Here is a 17,868-nt window from a genome sequence, read left to right on the forward strand (position 1 = left end):
TCTTTTTTCTCTTTTGTGCCCATTATAATTTTTCTTGCTATAGATATAAACTAGGAAAACATCAGAATCTTAGGTGTGAATAAACTTTCAGTATCTTCTATTTTGCTATTTGCGTTTTAGAAAGTATAAAGTTGAAAGCTCTATTTCATATAGCCAGGTACAATTTTCTTTTACTCAGTCAATTAGTATTAAGACCTGTAGCCTGACTATGGCTCAAGAAAAATGCCCAGGGACATTTTCACTGATATTTGGCAAAGATGGCAGAGAAAAAGCAACTTAGTTCCCATAGCTGCAAAAATGGTCAGCTTAAGGGTCTTAAGTTCATAAGGTTAATGATCTTGTTTTTTTGGATGTAGGATCATTGGGTCTTACTATGCAATTTAGAAGACTACTTGAAGTTCCTAAAGACCATGCTTGAAGAGCCTAAACAAGGGGTTGATGACACCCACAACTTTTTGGAGAGAAGTCTGAGTTACTGATGGGGTCACCAGGAGCTAGATTTTCCCTGTCTGAAAACCAGATATTTGTTGTATGGAATAATAAGTATTAATGTATTTTTTAAAGAATGTCTCATCTTAGTACCAGAAATTCATATACAGTACTGGATGAATTTTGGCTCAAAGTGTCTAAATTATCAAAAAAGACTAAATAAGTGTTAACAGAATTAGAAAAATAAGGGAATTACAAATGAAATCAATGAAAGTCAGTTTTGGTGGAGAGATGTCTTTAACATACAGAAATAGGCTTTTTTTTTTTTAATTAATTTATTATTATTATACTTTAAGTTGTAGGGTACATGTGCATAACGTGCAGGTTTGTTACATATGTATACTTGTGCCATGTTGGTGTGCTGCACCCATCAACTCGTCATTTACATCAGGTATAACTCCCAATGCAATCCCTCCCCCCTCCCCCCTCTCCATGATAGGCCCCGGTGTGTGATGTTCCCCTTCCTGAGTCCAAGTGATCTCATTGTTCAGTTCCCACCTATGAGTGAGAACATGCGGTGTTTGGTTTTCTGTTCTTGTGATAGTTTGCTAAGAATGATGGTTTCCAGCTGCATCCTAAATTATGCTGCTATAAAGACACATGCACATGTATGTTTATTGCAGCACTATTCACAATAGAAATAGGCTTTTAAAAGTAGCACACAGATATTATCGATTCTTACTTCAAAATGAAATCCTTCTTTAAGTGCAATTGCCTTCAAAATTTTAGAAGAGACTGTGGTGGCTAACATATAAACGTTCTTCACATCAGCATTTCTTGATTTATTTTTCTTCCAGCAATCAAACATCCACCACCCAAACAAAGCTGCCAACTCATTGCCTGTGAAAATTTTCCAAGAACCACTGTAGAGAGAAGGAAAATGCAATGTCAAGACCCTTCTTCTCATTGAAACTTCTTGACTCCAAGGCCTATAAATTACCATCTTTCAGTTAGGAAAAATCAAAAACTATCATATGGGATTTTTGAGAAAACATTTATTACTACTTCTTTTCTAACTGACCAGGGGTGATTTTACAGTAGGAATGGTACGACATCTTTTGGAAAATTATTATACCATTACATTTACTTTTTTACTTAATGAGAGAAAAAATTATGATAAATAATTAATACTTTCTAGGTAAGGACATTTGTCACATTACAATGGTAAAAATACATAGCAGCCCAGAGGACTAAGATTAGGAAATGGGTGGCTCACGCCTGTAATCGCAGCACTTTGGGAGACCAAGGTGGGAGGATCACCTGAGGTCAGGAGTTCGAGCCCAGCCTGACCAACATGGCGAAACCCTGTCTCTACTAAAAATACAAAATTAGTGTGGCAGCGCATGCCTGTAGTCCCAGCTACTTGGGAGGCTGAGGCAGAAGAATTGCTTGAATCTGGGAGGCAGAGATTGCAGTGAGCCAAGATAGTACCATTGCACTCCAACCTAAGCAACAATAGACTCTTGTCTCAAAAAAAAAAAAAGGAAAAAACAAGGTTAGGAAATAACTACATCATAAAGTGATCTGTTGGGATATTATGTCTTTGTAAATATTAATATTTTCAAATAATATATAAAGTCAGGGAAAAAGGCTTATACTGTAAGCATTTTTTGAAGCATTTTGTACAATCGAAGTGGAAAATAATCAAGATGTAAAACTATGATCATAATTTAATAAAAACAAATACATCTTTAAATATTTCAACTAAAAAGACAGGAAAGAATTGTCAAAGTATCAACTTCGGTGGTTATTTCTGGATAACGGGTTTACAGGAAATTTGTGTTCTTTTCTTATCTTTTCATTATTTTCAAAGAGCCTGTAAGACTTAAAATACATTGCTTTTCAAAGTTCAAGCTTTTAATCAAATAACATACTTCTCCTGAAGTTCTGCTGCTGCCAGTCTGTCTGCATCAGGATCTGTGGCTAGCACTATCCGGGCATTTTCTTTCTCTGCCAGTCTCAGGGAAAGTTCCTGAAACAGTGACCCAAAAAGCTGGATTGTACTGAAGAACCTAAATTCAATGTTAATGTTCCTGTATGTAGGCACAGTTTTAGCGACAGGAATTTTAGAAGGCATAGAATTCAGCTAAGTTTAAAATAAGAAGCCAAAAGTAGGGACACCCACCATAGACATTTCAAACAAAACACAGCCTATGACTCCAATACAATTAAAAGATGTAAACTACAGTCCTTTCTGTTTTTGTAAGTAATCTTTGAATTGTCAATGAGTTCTACCTATTCTGATGGTTTAATAAACTAATAATAATTTAAATACTAAAAAAAATACCAGCACAGATTCTCCTTCTTCAGGATTTGGACATTTAACAGTAGAAAAGTCTGGATCAGGATCTTTTTGTTCTGGTACTGGAATTGGAGGCTTAAAACCAAACACTTTAAAAGCCAACTGCACATAGTCATGTCCGACCCCATGAAAAGACGTGTGCACAAATTTCAAGGTGGTCTTCGAGTTTAACTCCCTGTAAAGGAAAATCAACATAAGATCATGATCACAAATCTTAAACCATCAAATTCTGAAAAATGTGATTAAAGCCTTCAGCAGAGGTCTAAGATACTCAAACAACAAATGAAGAGTATTAACTTAAAGATCAAGGGTTTTAATTCACCAGTATTCTCCCTTTGTGGCTCAACTTCCTGACTTGGACAGCTGCCTTCCATATGCTGTGCCAATACCCTGAACAAGCTAAGCTAGTATCATCTAAATAAGTATTTTATCTCACCAGACCATCATAAACACTTCCTAACTGGTCTTTCTCACACGCCAGTAGACCCCCTGTTTCTTCACTTCCAGTGTAGATTGCAAGGTACCTAATTACACTCACCTTCTTATATGTCACTCTGGGTACTTTGACCATCCAATACCCTAAACCTTGTTGAACCCAAATGTGTACCTTTTCCAGACTTGCACCAAAATAGTTGAATATTGCTAGAATAAATCTCACAAAAGGACTGAACAGCTTCATTCTGAATGCATACTCAATGCTGCCAGGCAATCATACTTTGTTACCCCTAAAGCTTATTTTTTACTCTCCAAGATGGTGACTTAATTAGTACCTTCTCTTCTCTTCTTATTCCTTTCCTCCCCCTTCACCTCATACATCATTGAGACACAGAGCCATTTGATGGGAACTTCCTAATCACCCCACACCAAACCAACAACTCATATTTTTTCCTTCTTCCATCTGATAATAATGAGGAAGCATTCTTTGTATCAAAGGTCAACCGCTCTACTTCTGCTCTGGTCCCCATCTATTCTCACTTGAGAACTTTAGTACATGGATAATCCTTTCTCGCCGGCATCATTTCCACTAGCATCTAGACTCTGTTTCTTTGGTCTTTTCCACAGCAAAACTTTCTACATCCTAACTTCCCATTTACTAACCATTCCCCATGAAAAATAAAATTTATTATAAGACAAATAATAAAAATAAAATGTTACGACAATTTTCAAACATACATCTAGGAAGACAGAATATCTAACACCATATAACCATTACCTCACTTCAATATGTTTCCATAGTCTGTCAATCTAGTCTCATTTATTCAAGACGTATTACTTTACATGAAAATGCTTTAGTATTTAAAAACATAACCATATTATCATTATTACATCTAACAAAATCAACAATAATTTCTTTCCTCTAATACCCTGTGTTCAAATTTTCCCCAAGTGTCTCAAAAATACTTTTAACAGTTGTTTTACTTGAAGCAGGACTTGAACGAGGTTCCATATAATTTGATTGCTATGCCTCTCAAGTCTCTTTTAATCTATAAATGTTCCTCCCTTCCTTCCCCAACCCGAATGTCATTTATTGAAGAAACTGGCCCATTTGTCCTGTAGAAGTTCCTGTATCTCCAGTATGTAGACTGCATCCTTTTGGTATTAACATGCTCCTCTATCCTATTTTTTCTGTAAATAGGCAGCTGCATTTAGAGGTTACATTAGATTCAGTTTCAATTCTTTGGGCAAGAATAGGTGCTGTGTATTTTCTATTGACTCACAGCTGGAAGCACACAATTTCTACTCTACTTTTAATGCTGTTAAACTAAGATTCACCAGTGTCAGCCTAATCCTTCCATCAAAAAATTTCCCATCAACATTTCACCTATGGGTCTTAGCAGCCCTTGATGAGAATTACTTAGATACATGATTTATTAGAGGTCACAACATAGTGATTTTGAAAATTCTATTATTCCTTCTGCATTTATTGGATTTTTCTTTTAAAAATAATGATCCTTTATCAACCATTTGATTAGCCCTAACATTCAGTTCACATAGAAAAGGCAGAACAAATTAAGATAAAGTTTCAAACATTTATCAATTTTCAGAAAGAAAATTTAGAATTTATCAAATTTCAGCATGAGTGATTTTCAGTCCAGCAAATCCCAAAGGTGACCAATAAAGAGCTTTTTTAGTATTACTAACAGTCACAGGCTTTTTATGTTTAATGTTTTAATTCATTAAGGTGATTATTCTTTTTGATGCCCAACTATCCAATATTTGGTCAGTGGGAGTCCCTTCAAGCTGGCCCCTAGATCCTTTTGATATGACCCCAGTATCTTTGAAAGCTAGCCTGCTTTATGGCAAGGAAAACAAAGCTATCTCAGGCTCATTTAGTACATTTTCTGCCCCCGTCCTTGATGAGAATCAATTTCTCCAATAAGCCGTGGTTCCTTTTACTAGGAAATGGTATTTAGAAACCACAATCTGGGCTTTAGGGGTAGGCATAGGCCTTATTAGTAACAGAACTAGTATTTTAGCATTTTAAGTAAATAAAACATATTTCAAATTCAAATTTAAAATTGTAATTTTAAAATTATTTTATTTGATTTTACATTTGCTTCTCTTAAACTAAAATCTTAGATCCTAGTGACATTAACATAGTTACCCATTTGTTTTATAATATATATAGTATGTCTATCTATATATTTATTTATATCCACATCTGTAAAACCATCAATATTACCACTAACAGTATAGCTATCAAATACAATTTGAGGTTTCTTTGTAGTTCTTTATCCTTAGGACATATCCCACTAGAAATGTATAGTCAATAACTGTAAAGTCACTTGAAATAATTCTTCTCTGTGTAATTATGCCTTCAGCTTCATAAATAGTTCACTTGTTAATTTGCTTTTGCCCATATACTCTTTAAAAAACAAAAATATAAATAAGAAAAGACAGAAAGGATAAAAAAGGAATCAATTCTTTTTAGAGTGATTAGAGCTGGTAGCATTTAGCTAGTATTACTGTCCACTTATCATTTTAGATGGAGAAGCAAACAATTGATAGCTTGAAGGGCACATTTTTGAAATTAAAATAAAGTTGAGAAAAAGCTAAAATTATTTTGTAGGATAGGAAAAATATACTTAGCCAGCCAGGGTTCTTCCTAGCAATAGTGTTAGCTATTTACAGAAGAGTTACAGAGATAATTATGGAAATATGGAAATGGTTAAGGAAAAATAAAATCTTAAAGGAAATATACTTATCTAACACAGAGGAAATACATATATTTAAGTATAACTTGTTTAACTTTATTGAGATATAATTCATATACCATATAATTCACCCATTTAAAGTGTGCAATTCAATGGCTGTCACTACATTCATAGAGTTGGTCAACCATGACTATGATCAACTTTAGAACATTCTCACTACTCCTGAAAGAAACTCTAGGCTGGGCATGATGGCTCACACCTGTAATCCCAGCACTTTGGGAGGCTGAGGCAGGCGGATCACCTGAGGTCAGGAGTTCAAGACCAGCCTAATAAATAGACAACAATTTGTATCACTTTTTCTTCTCCTCATTTGCTAACATTATTCTAAAGTGGTATTATCTGATATTCCCACTTGGATACCTGTAAAAACAGATCTTTTTCAGATCTTCCATGTATCTCCTGCAAATATCCTGCAGAGGGTCTCTCTTCAGTGGGCTGGTATCCACCAAATTATCATTCCAGGAACCATTCCAGGGTTCCACACATTCTTCTATACATTTTAGAATTTCTTTATCATGAGGTGACGTGATCTGAGCACCGGTTTCCCAGTAAACCTAGATGATAAGTAAATATAACCATAATCACTTAAAATGCTTGTCAGATCTTTTCTTACCTATAGTAGAGATCTTCAGCTTTACTAAAAAGCATATAAAATTGAGGCCGGGTGTCATGGCTCACGTCTGTAATCCCAGCACTTTGGGAGGCTGAAGCAGGCAGATCATGAGGTCAGGAGATCAAGACCATCCTGGCTAACACGGTGAAACGCCGTCTCTACTAAAAATACAAAAAATTAGCCAGGCGTGGTTGTGTGCGCCTGTAGTCTCAGCTACTCGGGAGGCTGAGGCAGGAGAATAGTGTGAACCTGGGAGGCGGAGCTTGCAGTGAGCCGAGATTGTGCTACTGCACTCCAGCCTGGGCTACAGAGCGAGACTCCGTCTCAAAAAAAAAAAAAAAAAAAAGCATATCAAATTGATCAAGCAAAAAATGTCAACATAGGACTAATTTAACAAATATTAAAAGATACAGATAGTAATTACTCTACAGGGACTCTTCAATCAAATGATTATATATGATTTTCTTTTAGAAGTATACCTTAATAACAATATGAGTAAAATGCAAGCAGGCCTAATTATTATGATAACATTATAATATGCATGTGCCATAGTGTCCAATTATACTCTTAAACCTATAACTATCTACTAAAGATAATCCAAGAAACCATAGAATATTCCTTAAAACTTGATACTATTTAACTCATTATAAAGTAGTTATGTGATACAGAAAAAAGTCATCTTTCTATTATAAAGTAGAATTTATATCATACCAAATATAGTTTATTAAAAATTAACATGTTAATTATCCATATAAATTTCAATGAGTTTCAGTTTGTCAAATAGCCTGATCAATAAGACATTAGGAACAGTTACCAAAAAAGCATGAAAATGTAATTCTATTAATTTATAGGATTTCAAATTTGGAAGGTTAGAGAACATCTATGGTGACTTCTACCATGTATAGGACACAAATCCCCTCTATTGCATCCTGAATGAAGGAAAGAAGAATACATTTGAATCTGTACTATGTACTAATCTCTATGCAAAGAATATGGTTAACCAGATGACCTAAAAATCTGTGTTCTATAAACACTTCAAAATGCTATATAAAAGAGAAAAAACATTATCTTAAATGCATAGCATAATCCACAAGAGGAAAGGGACAACTCTAGGCAGTGAGAGAAAAAGAATTAAAAAGCGGAATGATAAGCCTGTGGGACTGAGATTGTGGTTACTTGGGGTTTGAGAACTGTCCATTTATCTGGTTCTTGGGTTGTAATGCCCATGTGCAAGATATGGAGTTGGAACTGAGACCCCCAAATAAAAATGGCATTGTTGAAGCATTTCACTCTCAGTGAAAATGCAGAATAGAAAAAGTCCTGCCCACTATTATAGAGATTGTGAGGAAGCGTGTCTCTTCTTGGGTTCTGGGTAATTAAAAAAATTTTCAAATCCAAGGTCTGTACTTCAATTATTTTAGGATGAGAAACAATAAATTAACACAGAAACTGTCCCCAGTCAGTGAAACCCTTGAGGTTCTAGCAGAATTTTTAAAACAAACAAAAAACCCAGAATGCTTAAAACAAACAAAACTGTTCTGGAGGGATACTCCCACATTTCAAGCCATAAAAAAGATTATCTCCGTAAGTCCTGAAAGCTCACGTGAAAATTTATAAAACATAAGAAAAAAAAAATCCTGTTCTTTCTCCCGGTCCCCTTCTCCTTGCTTTTCTGTGGACGTGATGCCTGGAGGTACAGCAACCACCATGTGATGACCATGCTTGAGGGTAAGGCCAGAAAAACTGCAAGACACAAGGCCTGACATCATGGAGCTACAGAACCATGCCTGCGGCCACCTACCCCTGGACGTTTTGTCATGTGAGAAAAATGAACTTCTATCAGCTTAAGCCACTTTTGCTGGTTTTACTTAATCTGCACCAGAAAGCATCCCTATCTGATATAGTAACATAAAAATTCATGCAACAAAATACATCCAGGAATAAACGTTAAAAAATATCTGAAAAATCTAGTTTAAAAAAATGTTTAGGTCAGCTTACTCCTTTCTGCCCGTGGACGCTGCTGAGGAAGCATCATTAAAGTCTCTCTTCCCTGCCATCATGTCTAAGTCAGAGTCTCCTAAAGAGCCCAAACAGCCGAGGAAGCTCTTCCTTGGAGAGTTGAGTTTTGAAACAACCGATGAGAGCCTGAGGAGCCATTCTGAGCAATGGAGAATGCTCACGGACTGCGTGGTAATGAGAGACCCTAACACCAAGTGCTCCAAGGGCTTTGTTTTGTCACATACGCCACTGTGGAGGAGGTGGATGCAGCCATGAATGCAAGGCCACACAAGGTGGATGGAAGAGTCGTGGAACCAAAGAGAGCTGTCTCAAGAGAAGATTCTCAAAGACCAGGTGCCCACTTCACTGTGAAAAATATATTTGTTGGTGGCATTAAAGAAGGCATCGAAGAACATCACCTAAGAGATTTTTTTGAACAGTATGGGAAAATTGAAGTGATTGAAATCATGACTGACCGAGGCAGTGGCAAGAAAAGGGGCTTTGCCTTTGTAACCTTTGACGACCATGACTCCGTGGATAAGACTGTCATTCAGAAATACCATACTGTGAATGGCCACAACTGTGAAGTTAGGAAAGCGCTGTCAAAGCAAGAGATGGCTCGTGCTTCGTCCAGCCAAAGAGGTCGAAGTGGTTCTGGAAACTTTGGTGGTGGTCGTGGAGGTGGTTTCGGTGGGAATGACAACTTTGGTTGTGGAGGAAACTTCAATGGTTGTGGTGGCTTTGGTGGCAGCCATGGTGGTGGTGGATATGGTGGCAGTGGGGATGGCTATAACGGATTTGGTAATGATGGAAGCAATTTTGGAGGTGGTGGAAGTTACAATGACTTTGGCAATTACAACAATCAGTCTTCAAATTTTGGACCCGGCCAGGCGTGGTGGCTCACGCCTGTAATCCCAGCACTTTGGGCGGCTGAGGTGGTGGATCACCTGAGGTCAGGAGTTCGAGGGCAGCCTGGCCAACATGACAAAACCCCATCTCTACTAAAAATACAAAAATTAGCCGGGCGTGGTGGCGGGCGCCTATAGTCCCAGCTACTTGGGAGGCTGAGGCAGGAGAATTGCTTGAACCCGGGAGGCGGAGTTTGCAGTGAGCTGAACTTGCACCACTACACTGTAGCCTGGGCAACAGAGCGAGACTCCATCTCAAAAAAAAAAAAAAAAATTGGACCCACGAAGGGAGGAAACTTTGGAGACAGAAGCTCTGGCTTCTGTGGTGGTGGAGGCCAATACTTTACTAATTATGAAACCAAGGTGGCTATGGTGGTTCCAGTAGCAACAGTAGCTTGGCAGTGGCAGAAGATTTTAATTACTGCCAGGAAACAAAGCTTAGCAGGAGAGGAGAGCCAGAGAAGTGACAGAGAAGCTACAGGTTACAACGGATCTGTGAACTCAGCCAAGCACAGTGGTGGCGGGGCCTACCTGTGACAAAGAAGACATGTTTCAGACAAATACTCATGTGTATGGGCAAAAAACTCGAGGACTGTATTTCTGACAAATTGTATAACAAGTTATTTTAGTTCCTGTTCTGTGGAAAGTGCAAAGCATTCCAACAAAGAGTTTTAATATGGATTTTTTTTTTTTTTTGCACCATGCTGTTGATTGCTAAATGTAATAGTCTGATCACGATGCTGAATAAATGTGTCTCTTTTTTTTTTAATGTGCTGTGTAAAGTTAGTCTACTCTGAAGCCATCTTGGTAAATTTCCCCAACAGTGTGAAGTTAGAATTCCTTCAGAGTGATGCCAGGTTCTATTTGGAGTTTATATACAACTTGCTTGGGTAGAGAAATCGTTGTCTTCAGAAACCTTGGTGTAGTTGAACTTACAGTTACTGTTGTGACCTGAACTTCACCATTAAAAGGGATTACCCAAGCAAAATCATGGAATTATTGGTTATAAAAATGATTATTGACACATTCTATGCAATATATCTAAAATGAATAATGTTACCAGATAAAATTATAAATGGGAATGAAGCTTGTGTTTCATCCATTATCATATGTAATCAATAAACGATTTAATTATCTTTAAAAAATGTTTAAAATGCTACTAAAGAATCTAAAAGAAGTCTTGAAAGAATAGAAAGACACACCCTATTCTTGAATAGGGAGACTCAATTATTAAAATATCAAAGCTCTCTAAATTAATAGTAAATAAAATATGATACCAATAAAAATGCCAAAATAACTTTGTTTTCAAATGGGAAAAATACCATAATATCATGCATGGAAAAATAACATAAATAAAGTCAAGAGGACTGCGAGGAAATGTCTGCAAAACAGATGGCCAAGAGCTGCTTCTTACATAGAAAGAGTTCCCATAAATCAATAAGAAACAGCAAAAGAATAATGAGCAAATAGTTTAACAGATGCAAAACTATAAAACTCCTAGAAGATATGATGAGAGGAAGTCTAGAGGATCTTGGGTTTGGCAATAACTATTTTTTTTTTTCAGATGGAGTTTCACTCTTGTTGCCCCGGCTGGAGTGCAATGGCACAGTCTCGGCTCACTGCAACCTCTGCCTCCCAGGTTCAAGCGATTCTGCTGCCTCAGCCTCCCGAGTAGCTGGGATTACAGGTGCCTGCCACCATGCCCAGCTAATTTATTTTTTATTTTTTATTTTTTATTTTTAGTAGAGACGGGGTTTCACCATGTTAACCAGGCTGGTCTCAAACTCCTGACCTCAGGTGATCCACCTGCCTTGGCCTCCCAAAGTGCTGGGATTACAGGCATGAACCACGGTGCCCAGCTGGCAATAAATTTTTACGTACACCACCAAAGGCATGATCCATGAAAGAAAGAATTGATAAGCTGGATTTAAAATGAAAATAAAATTTTCTGCTCTGCAAAAGACACTGCCAAGTGAATAAAAAGACAAGCCGGACTGGGAGAAATATTTGCGAAAGATATATCTGAAAAAGGACTGTTATCCAAAATATATAAAGAATTCTTAAAACTCAACAATAAGAAAGCAAAACAGACACTTCACCGGAAAGAATACACAGATGGCAAAGAAGCATATGAAAACATGTTTCACATCGTATGTCATCAGAAAAATGGAAATTAAAACAACAATGAGATACTACTGCACACCTATTAGAATGGCCAAAATCCACAACACTGACAATAGCAAATGCTGGCAAGGATGTGGAGCAACAGAAGCTCTCATTCATTGCTTGTGGGGATTTAAATAGCCACTTTAGAGACAGTTTGGCAGTTTCTTACAAAACTAAACATACTCTTGTCATATGATTCAGCACTCACACTCCTTGGTATTTACTCAAAGGAATGAAGACTTATGTCCATACAAAAATGTGCACACAAATGTTTATAGCAGCTTTATTCATAATTGCCAAAACTTGGAAGAATCAGGCCGGGCGCGGTGGCTCAAGCCTGTAATCCCAGCACTTTGGGAGGCCGAGACGGGCGGATCACGAGGTCGGGAGATCGAGACCATCCTGGCTAACATGGTGAAACCCCGTCTCTACTAAAAAATACAAAAAACTAGCCGGGCGAGGTGGCGGGCGCCTGTAGTCCCAGCTACTGGGGAGGCTGAGGCAGGAGAATGGCGTAAACCCGGGAGGCGGAGCTTGCAGTGAGCTGAGATCCGGCCACTGCACTCCAGCCTGGGCGGCAGAGCGAGACTCTGTCTCCAAAAAAAAAAAAAAAAAAACAAAACTTGGAAGAATCTATGATGTTCTTCAGTAGGTGAATGGGGAAATAAACTGTGGTACATCCAGACAATGGAATATTCTTCTTCTGTGCTAAAAAAGAAATGAGCTATCCAGCCATGAAGAGACATGGAGGGAATTACCATGTGAAAGAAGCCAATCTAAAAAGGCTATATATTGTATATTCCAACAATATGACACTCTGGAAAAGGCAAAACTGTGGAGACAGTAAAAAGATCAGTGTTTGCCAGGGGTTAAAGAGGAGAAATGGATGAACAGGCACAACACGGAGAATTCTGGAGGCAATGGAAATACTCTGTATGAAACTATAATGGTGGATACATGTCATTATTCATTTGTCAAAACCCAAAGAATGTACAAATGAAGAATGACCCTAACATAAACTATGGGCTTTGGGTGATAATGACATGTCAATGCAGGCTCATCAAATGTACCACTCTGGTGGCGGATGTTGTTAATGCATATGTGGGGACAAGTGGGTACATGGGAAATCTCGGAACCCTCTGCTGAATTTTGCTGTGAATCTAAAACAGCTCTACAAAATAAAGTTTGTTAAAAAACAATCCTTTAACAGACTTCTCAGAAAGGGAAACACAAATATCTTATAAATACATGAAAAGACACTCAACCCCACTCATAAGACAGGTACAGATTAAAAATAACATTTCTACCAATCTGATTGGCAAAGATTAAAAGCTTTGATGATACAATCATGGAAGATAAAGGATAAAGGCCCTCATATATTGTCGATGAGGTTATTAAATGGCACGACCACCTTGAATAGGGAATGCCAAACTTTCTTTGCATATTCCCTTTGATCCAAAAGTTTCACCTCTAGGCCAGGCACAGTGGCTCACAGCATTCTGGGAGGCGGGGGCAGGAGGATCACTTGAGGCCAGAGGTTCAAGACCAGCCTGGCCAACATGGCAAAATCCTGTCTCTACTAAAAATACAAAAATTAGCTAGGTGTGGTGGTGCATGCCTGTAGTACCAGCTACCCAGGAGGCTGAGGCAAGAGAATAGCTTGAACCTCGGAGGCGAAGGTTGCAGTGAGCCGAGGTTGTGCCACTGCACTCCAGCTTGGGTGACAGAGCGAGGCTCCATCTCAAAAAACAAACACAAAAACACAAAAACTCCAAAGTTTCACCTCTAAAAATCTATCGTACAGATCAGCAGTGCCCAAAAGAAGTATGTGCACCACAAATGCAAGCCACATATAAAATTTAAAATTTTCTAGTAGTCACATTAAAAAATGCATAGATGAAATTAATTTTATGAATAAAGCATATATATTCATGCACATATATATTCATATCATTCATATGTGTATATATTCCTGCCATTCATACATATGTATATCTGCTTCATTCATCTTTAAAAATCTATATAGATGAATCATAATTTATGTAATCAATCCTCTATCGATGAACATTTCATTTGCTTCTGATCTTCTGCTATGTATAAACAGTGCCACAGTAAACATTCTTCTACATTCATCTTTGTTTTATTTTTTTCTTTTTTGAAACAGAGTTTTACTCTGTAGTCCAGGCTGGAGTGCAGTGGTGTGATCACAGTTCACTGCACTCTCTGACAGAGGAGCCCTCTCCTCTCCCGGGCTCTCCAAAAAATACAATGTCACATATACAAATATATACATATACAAACACACACATATACATATATATTTTTTCCTTAATATACAAGCACAGGTTAAAATATACATATTGACTATATATACACATGTATGTATATATATGTACATCTATATGTGTGTATGTATACATGTATATACATATATACACATACATACACATAGAACAAGAAGAGGGGAAGGGAGAGGGAGAAAGAAAAAGACAGTCTGTAAGACATATTGTTGTATGAAATCAGCAAGGCACAGAACACTATTATATAGTACCCTACCATTTATGGGGAAAAAGACGGGGAAGTGACAAACACATATATATTTATATATGTGTGGACTATCCCTAAACAGAAATGAAAACTGGAAACAGTATTTGCTTCTGAGAAACGGTACTAGGGGACAGAGATAGGACAGATACTTTTTACTGTTTAACTTTTTAACCTTGTGCTTACATATTAAGGAGAAAAAATATTTGAGGGTCCACTATGTGCCAAATATGTTCAATAGCAATGAATATCAAGGCAGACTAAGTCTCTCTACCTACGAACTTATATTTAGGGGATGGGGGTGAGGAGGGTCAAATAAATAAGATAATTCATCATAAAGAAACTAGATCCACAGCCTGGGCAACATAGCAAGACCCTGTCTCTACTAAATATAAAAAAATTAGCTGGGTATGGTGACTTATGCCTGTGGTTGGGAGGCTGAGGCAGGAGGATTGCTTGAACTTGGAAGGTTGAGGCTGCAGTGAGCTGTGATTGTGCCACTGCACTCCAGCCTTGGTGACAGAGCAAGACCTTGTCTTAAAAAATAAAAATAAACAAATAAAAAAAGAAAGAAAGAGAGAGAGAAGGAAGGGACGCAGGGAGGAAGAAAAAAAAAAGGCAGGCAAGTGGTATACACCTGTAGCCCCAGCTACATGAGAGGCTGAGGCTGGAGAACTCCCTGAGTTTAGGAGTTTGAGGCTACAGTGATCATACCACTGCACTGAAGGAGGACCACTCTTAGGTGTATATGCTGTGGAGGAATCAAGAACTCTCTAACAGACACCTCTAACAGGAACCTCAAAAGTAGTGTATCTAGAACAGAGTTCTTGATTACCCCACAACATATACACCTAAGAGTGGTCCTCCTTCAATCTCTTATCTCTGTAAATTAACATTACCACCCACCCAAACAAAAACCAAGAATCATTCTTGATTACTTCCTTTCCCTAACATTTAATCTACTAACAGGTTCTACAGATGCTGTGGCTAAAATAGAGGTTGAATATGTTTACCTCTGCCCATGTCCTCTACCAATCACCATTCTAAACCATTGTTGTCTTCTGTCTGAACCAAAGCATCCTAACTGGTCTCTTCCCTGCTTCCATTGTTCTCCCTGCAATCCATCCTCCACGAAGCAGACAGATGATCCCTTAGAACATAAACTTTCCTGCTTAAAGTTCTTCAGTGGCTTCTTATTCTTTTGATAAAACCCAACCCCCTTGCCTTGGAGCTTATAAGTCTGCATAATCTGCCTCCTGCTTGTTTCTTCATTCCTTCCCTTCCTGTGCTCACTGCATTCCAGTCATACCGCTGCTACCCTCTGTTCTCTAGCTCCTCCAACATAGCAAGTGCTAATTTTGCTCTAACATGTGTGGTGACCCAAAACTCTATAACTTAAGTCCAGATTTCTCCCCTGAGCTACAAGTCTATATATCCAACTACCTATAGGAACGCAGGCTTATCACCCACTCAGAAGCCCCAAACGGTGGTTCAATACTGTGCTGCATTCTTCTATTTCCCCTCCAGAGCCACTTTTCACCCTTCTCCACTCTGCTTTCTGCCACAGAGGCTGACCTATCAAGTGGAATCCTGTGGCCAACAAGGAGCTCCAGCAGAAAGTCAGAGGGAGAGGAGAGTGAGGATAAGGTACCATTCCTCTGGCTCTGTTGTTGAAAACTCCCACTCATTTTTCAAGTTCTTGCTGCAATGTGACTTTATGAAATGGTAGAGAGGATGGATTTAGGAAGGGATAGAGAAATCAAGGACAATTAGAAATAAAAGAACTAAAGAAGAGATTTTTGTAATCGTACACATTGAGAAATAATAAATGCCATTAGGGATACACATTCTTTGAGGACCAGCCTCAGTGTTTTTAACCTTTTGTTCCCAACGTCTAGCTCTGCTCTCCAGTATAGAAAACATACTCAGCACATATTATTTGAATAAAAAAGATGACCTATAAGATAAACAAAGGTCAGGAGTCCAAGGTTTACCTTGTATCCATTGTCTTCCTTGCGGTTGTGAGAGGCAGTAATCATCACACCTGCAACTGCTTTGAGCTTCTGAACTGCATATGGCTGAAAAATAAATAACACCATAGTTCCATTTTGCTTCCTAGCTATTTACACATTTGACATGAGAATAACTTTGATTAAATGACAGGAAAAGCATTATAGTATGATATTGCTTTTGTTAATACACTCTTTATTTTCTATTTACTTGATTTTTCCTTATACCTTTATTATAAGATTTCCTTCCTTTTACTTTTTTGGATTTCTTCTGTTTTAGCACAAACATGTTAAGCGAAAGCCAACTCATTATTTTAAAATCTTTTTTTTCCTTATATATTCATTAAGGCTATACATTTCCCTCTAAGTAGGGCTTTAGTTAAAACCCATAATTTTTACTATGTATTGTTTTCATTATTGCTCACTTTTAAATACCTACAGGCAGTCCTTGCTTTGCTCAGTTCCTATACATGAATTACTGATATTATGCTTTTGTTAAATAGCTCCAGTCTCCCAACAACATGTTCAAATTTCATTTACCACAGTAATATTAACCATAACTGCATCAAGTACACACTTGGCTTCTAGCTCTTCAGTCCACACATTCCTACATTTATAACAGAGCCACATCATGATGAGTGATCAATCATGTCACTCTTTAAAAGGGTGTCAGTGATTGGTCACTGAGCATCTGTTTTTTAGCGCTCACACAAACTGTAAAACATGTGGCTCTATTGCCTCCTTTTCTCCCAGTAATAGACCCATATGACAGTATACAAAAATGGATAATAGAAAGTAGGAATTAGCCAACAAAGGTGAAAGTGCAGCAAATAAACAAAAAGGAGTAATAATAGAGGGAAATTTGAATTGAACATAAATGAAGTTATAGAAAAAATAAGTGGGAATGCTGACACTGCTGCCATTCAAGAGACTTTAGACATACTACCAGGGAAGTGTAGTGAAGGGGAACACATGGATTAAATGAGGAACGAGACTGTGATGAGAAGGATGAAGATGTCCCAGAAGAAGTGACACCAACAAAGAAACCTTCACATTAAAGGAACTCCCAGAGATATTTCACAAGATTGAAATTAACAAAGGATAAGATGCTGGACGTCTATCCAAACTCAGAAAGGTATATTAACAATTTGCCAAGGCACAGATCAAGATGCTTGCTTGTAATATAAGTAAGTTATAACCACAAGAAGCAAGCTCTAGGCCGGGCGCGGTGGCTCAAGCCTGTAATCCCAGCACTTTGGGAGGCAGAGACGGGCGGATCACAAGGTCAGGAGATCGAGACCATCCTGGCTAATACGGCGAAACCCCGTCTCTACTAAAAAAAAAATACAAAAAACTAGCCGGGCGTGGTGGCGGGCACCTGTAGTCCCGGCTACTTGGGAGGCTGAGGCAGGAGAATGGCATGAACCCAGGGGGCGGAGCTTGCAGTGAGCCGAGATCGCGCCACTGCACTCCAGCCTGGGGCACAGAGCAAGACTCCATCTCAAAAAAAAAAAAAAAAAAAAAAAAAGAAGCAAGCTCTGTTTATCTCCTGATAAGTTTTATTGATTGATTGATTGAGACGGAGTCTTGCTCTGTTGTCCAGGCTGGAGTTCAGTGGCACGAT

General features: G+C 38.1%; 1 protein-coding gene and 1 pseudogene across 2 annotated transcripts in view; one reads left to right on the forward strand and one right to left on the reverse strand.

Annotated features, from left to right (window-relative positions):
• The window catches only part of LOC105468739 (phosphoglucomutase 2 like 1), a 58,733-nt gene that overhangs the window by 13,142 nt on the left and 27,723 nt on the right, over window positions 1–17,868 (reverse strand). For both annotated transcript variants that reach the window (XM_011719059.3, XM_011719060.3), the window contains exons 5-9: window positions 16,230–16,313; window positions 6,367–6,560; window positions 2,777–2,966; window positions 2,364–2,461; window positions 1,172–1,352 (exon numbers count right to left, since the gene is read on the reverse strand). In XM_011719059.3, the coding sequence (XP_011717361.1) occupies window positions 1,172–1,352; window positions 2,364–2,461; window positions 2,777–2,966; window positions 6,367–6,560; window positions 16,230–16,313 (747 nt within the window). The remainder of the gene's footprint in view (window positions 1–1,171; window positions 1,353–2,363; window positions 2,462–2,776; window positions 2,967–6,366; window positions 6,561–16,229; window positions 16,314–17,868) is intronic.
• On the forward strand, window positions 8,678–9,943 carry LOC112424463 (heterogeneous nuclear ribonucleoprotein A1-like; annotated as a pseudogene).

Source organism: Macaca nemestrina, chromosome 12 (genome assembly GCF_043159975.1).
Source record: "Macaca nemestrina isolate mMacNem1 chromosome 12, mMacNem.hap1, whole genome shotgun sequence".
Lineage (NCBI taxonomy): Eukaryota > Metazoa > Chordata > Mammalia > Primates > Cercopithecidae > Macaca > Macaca nemestrina.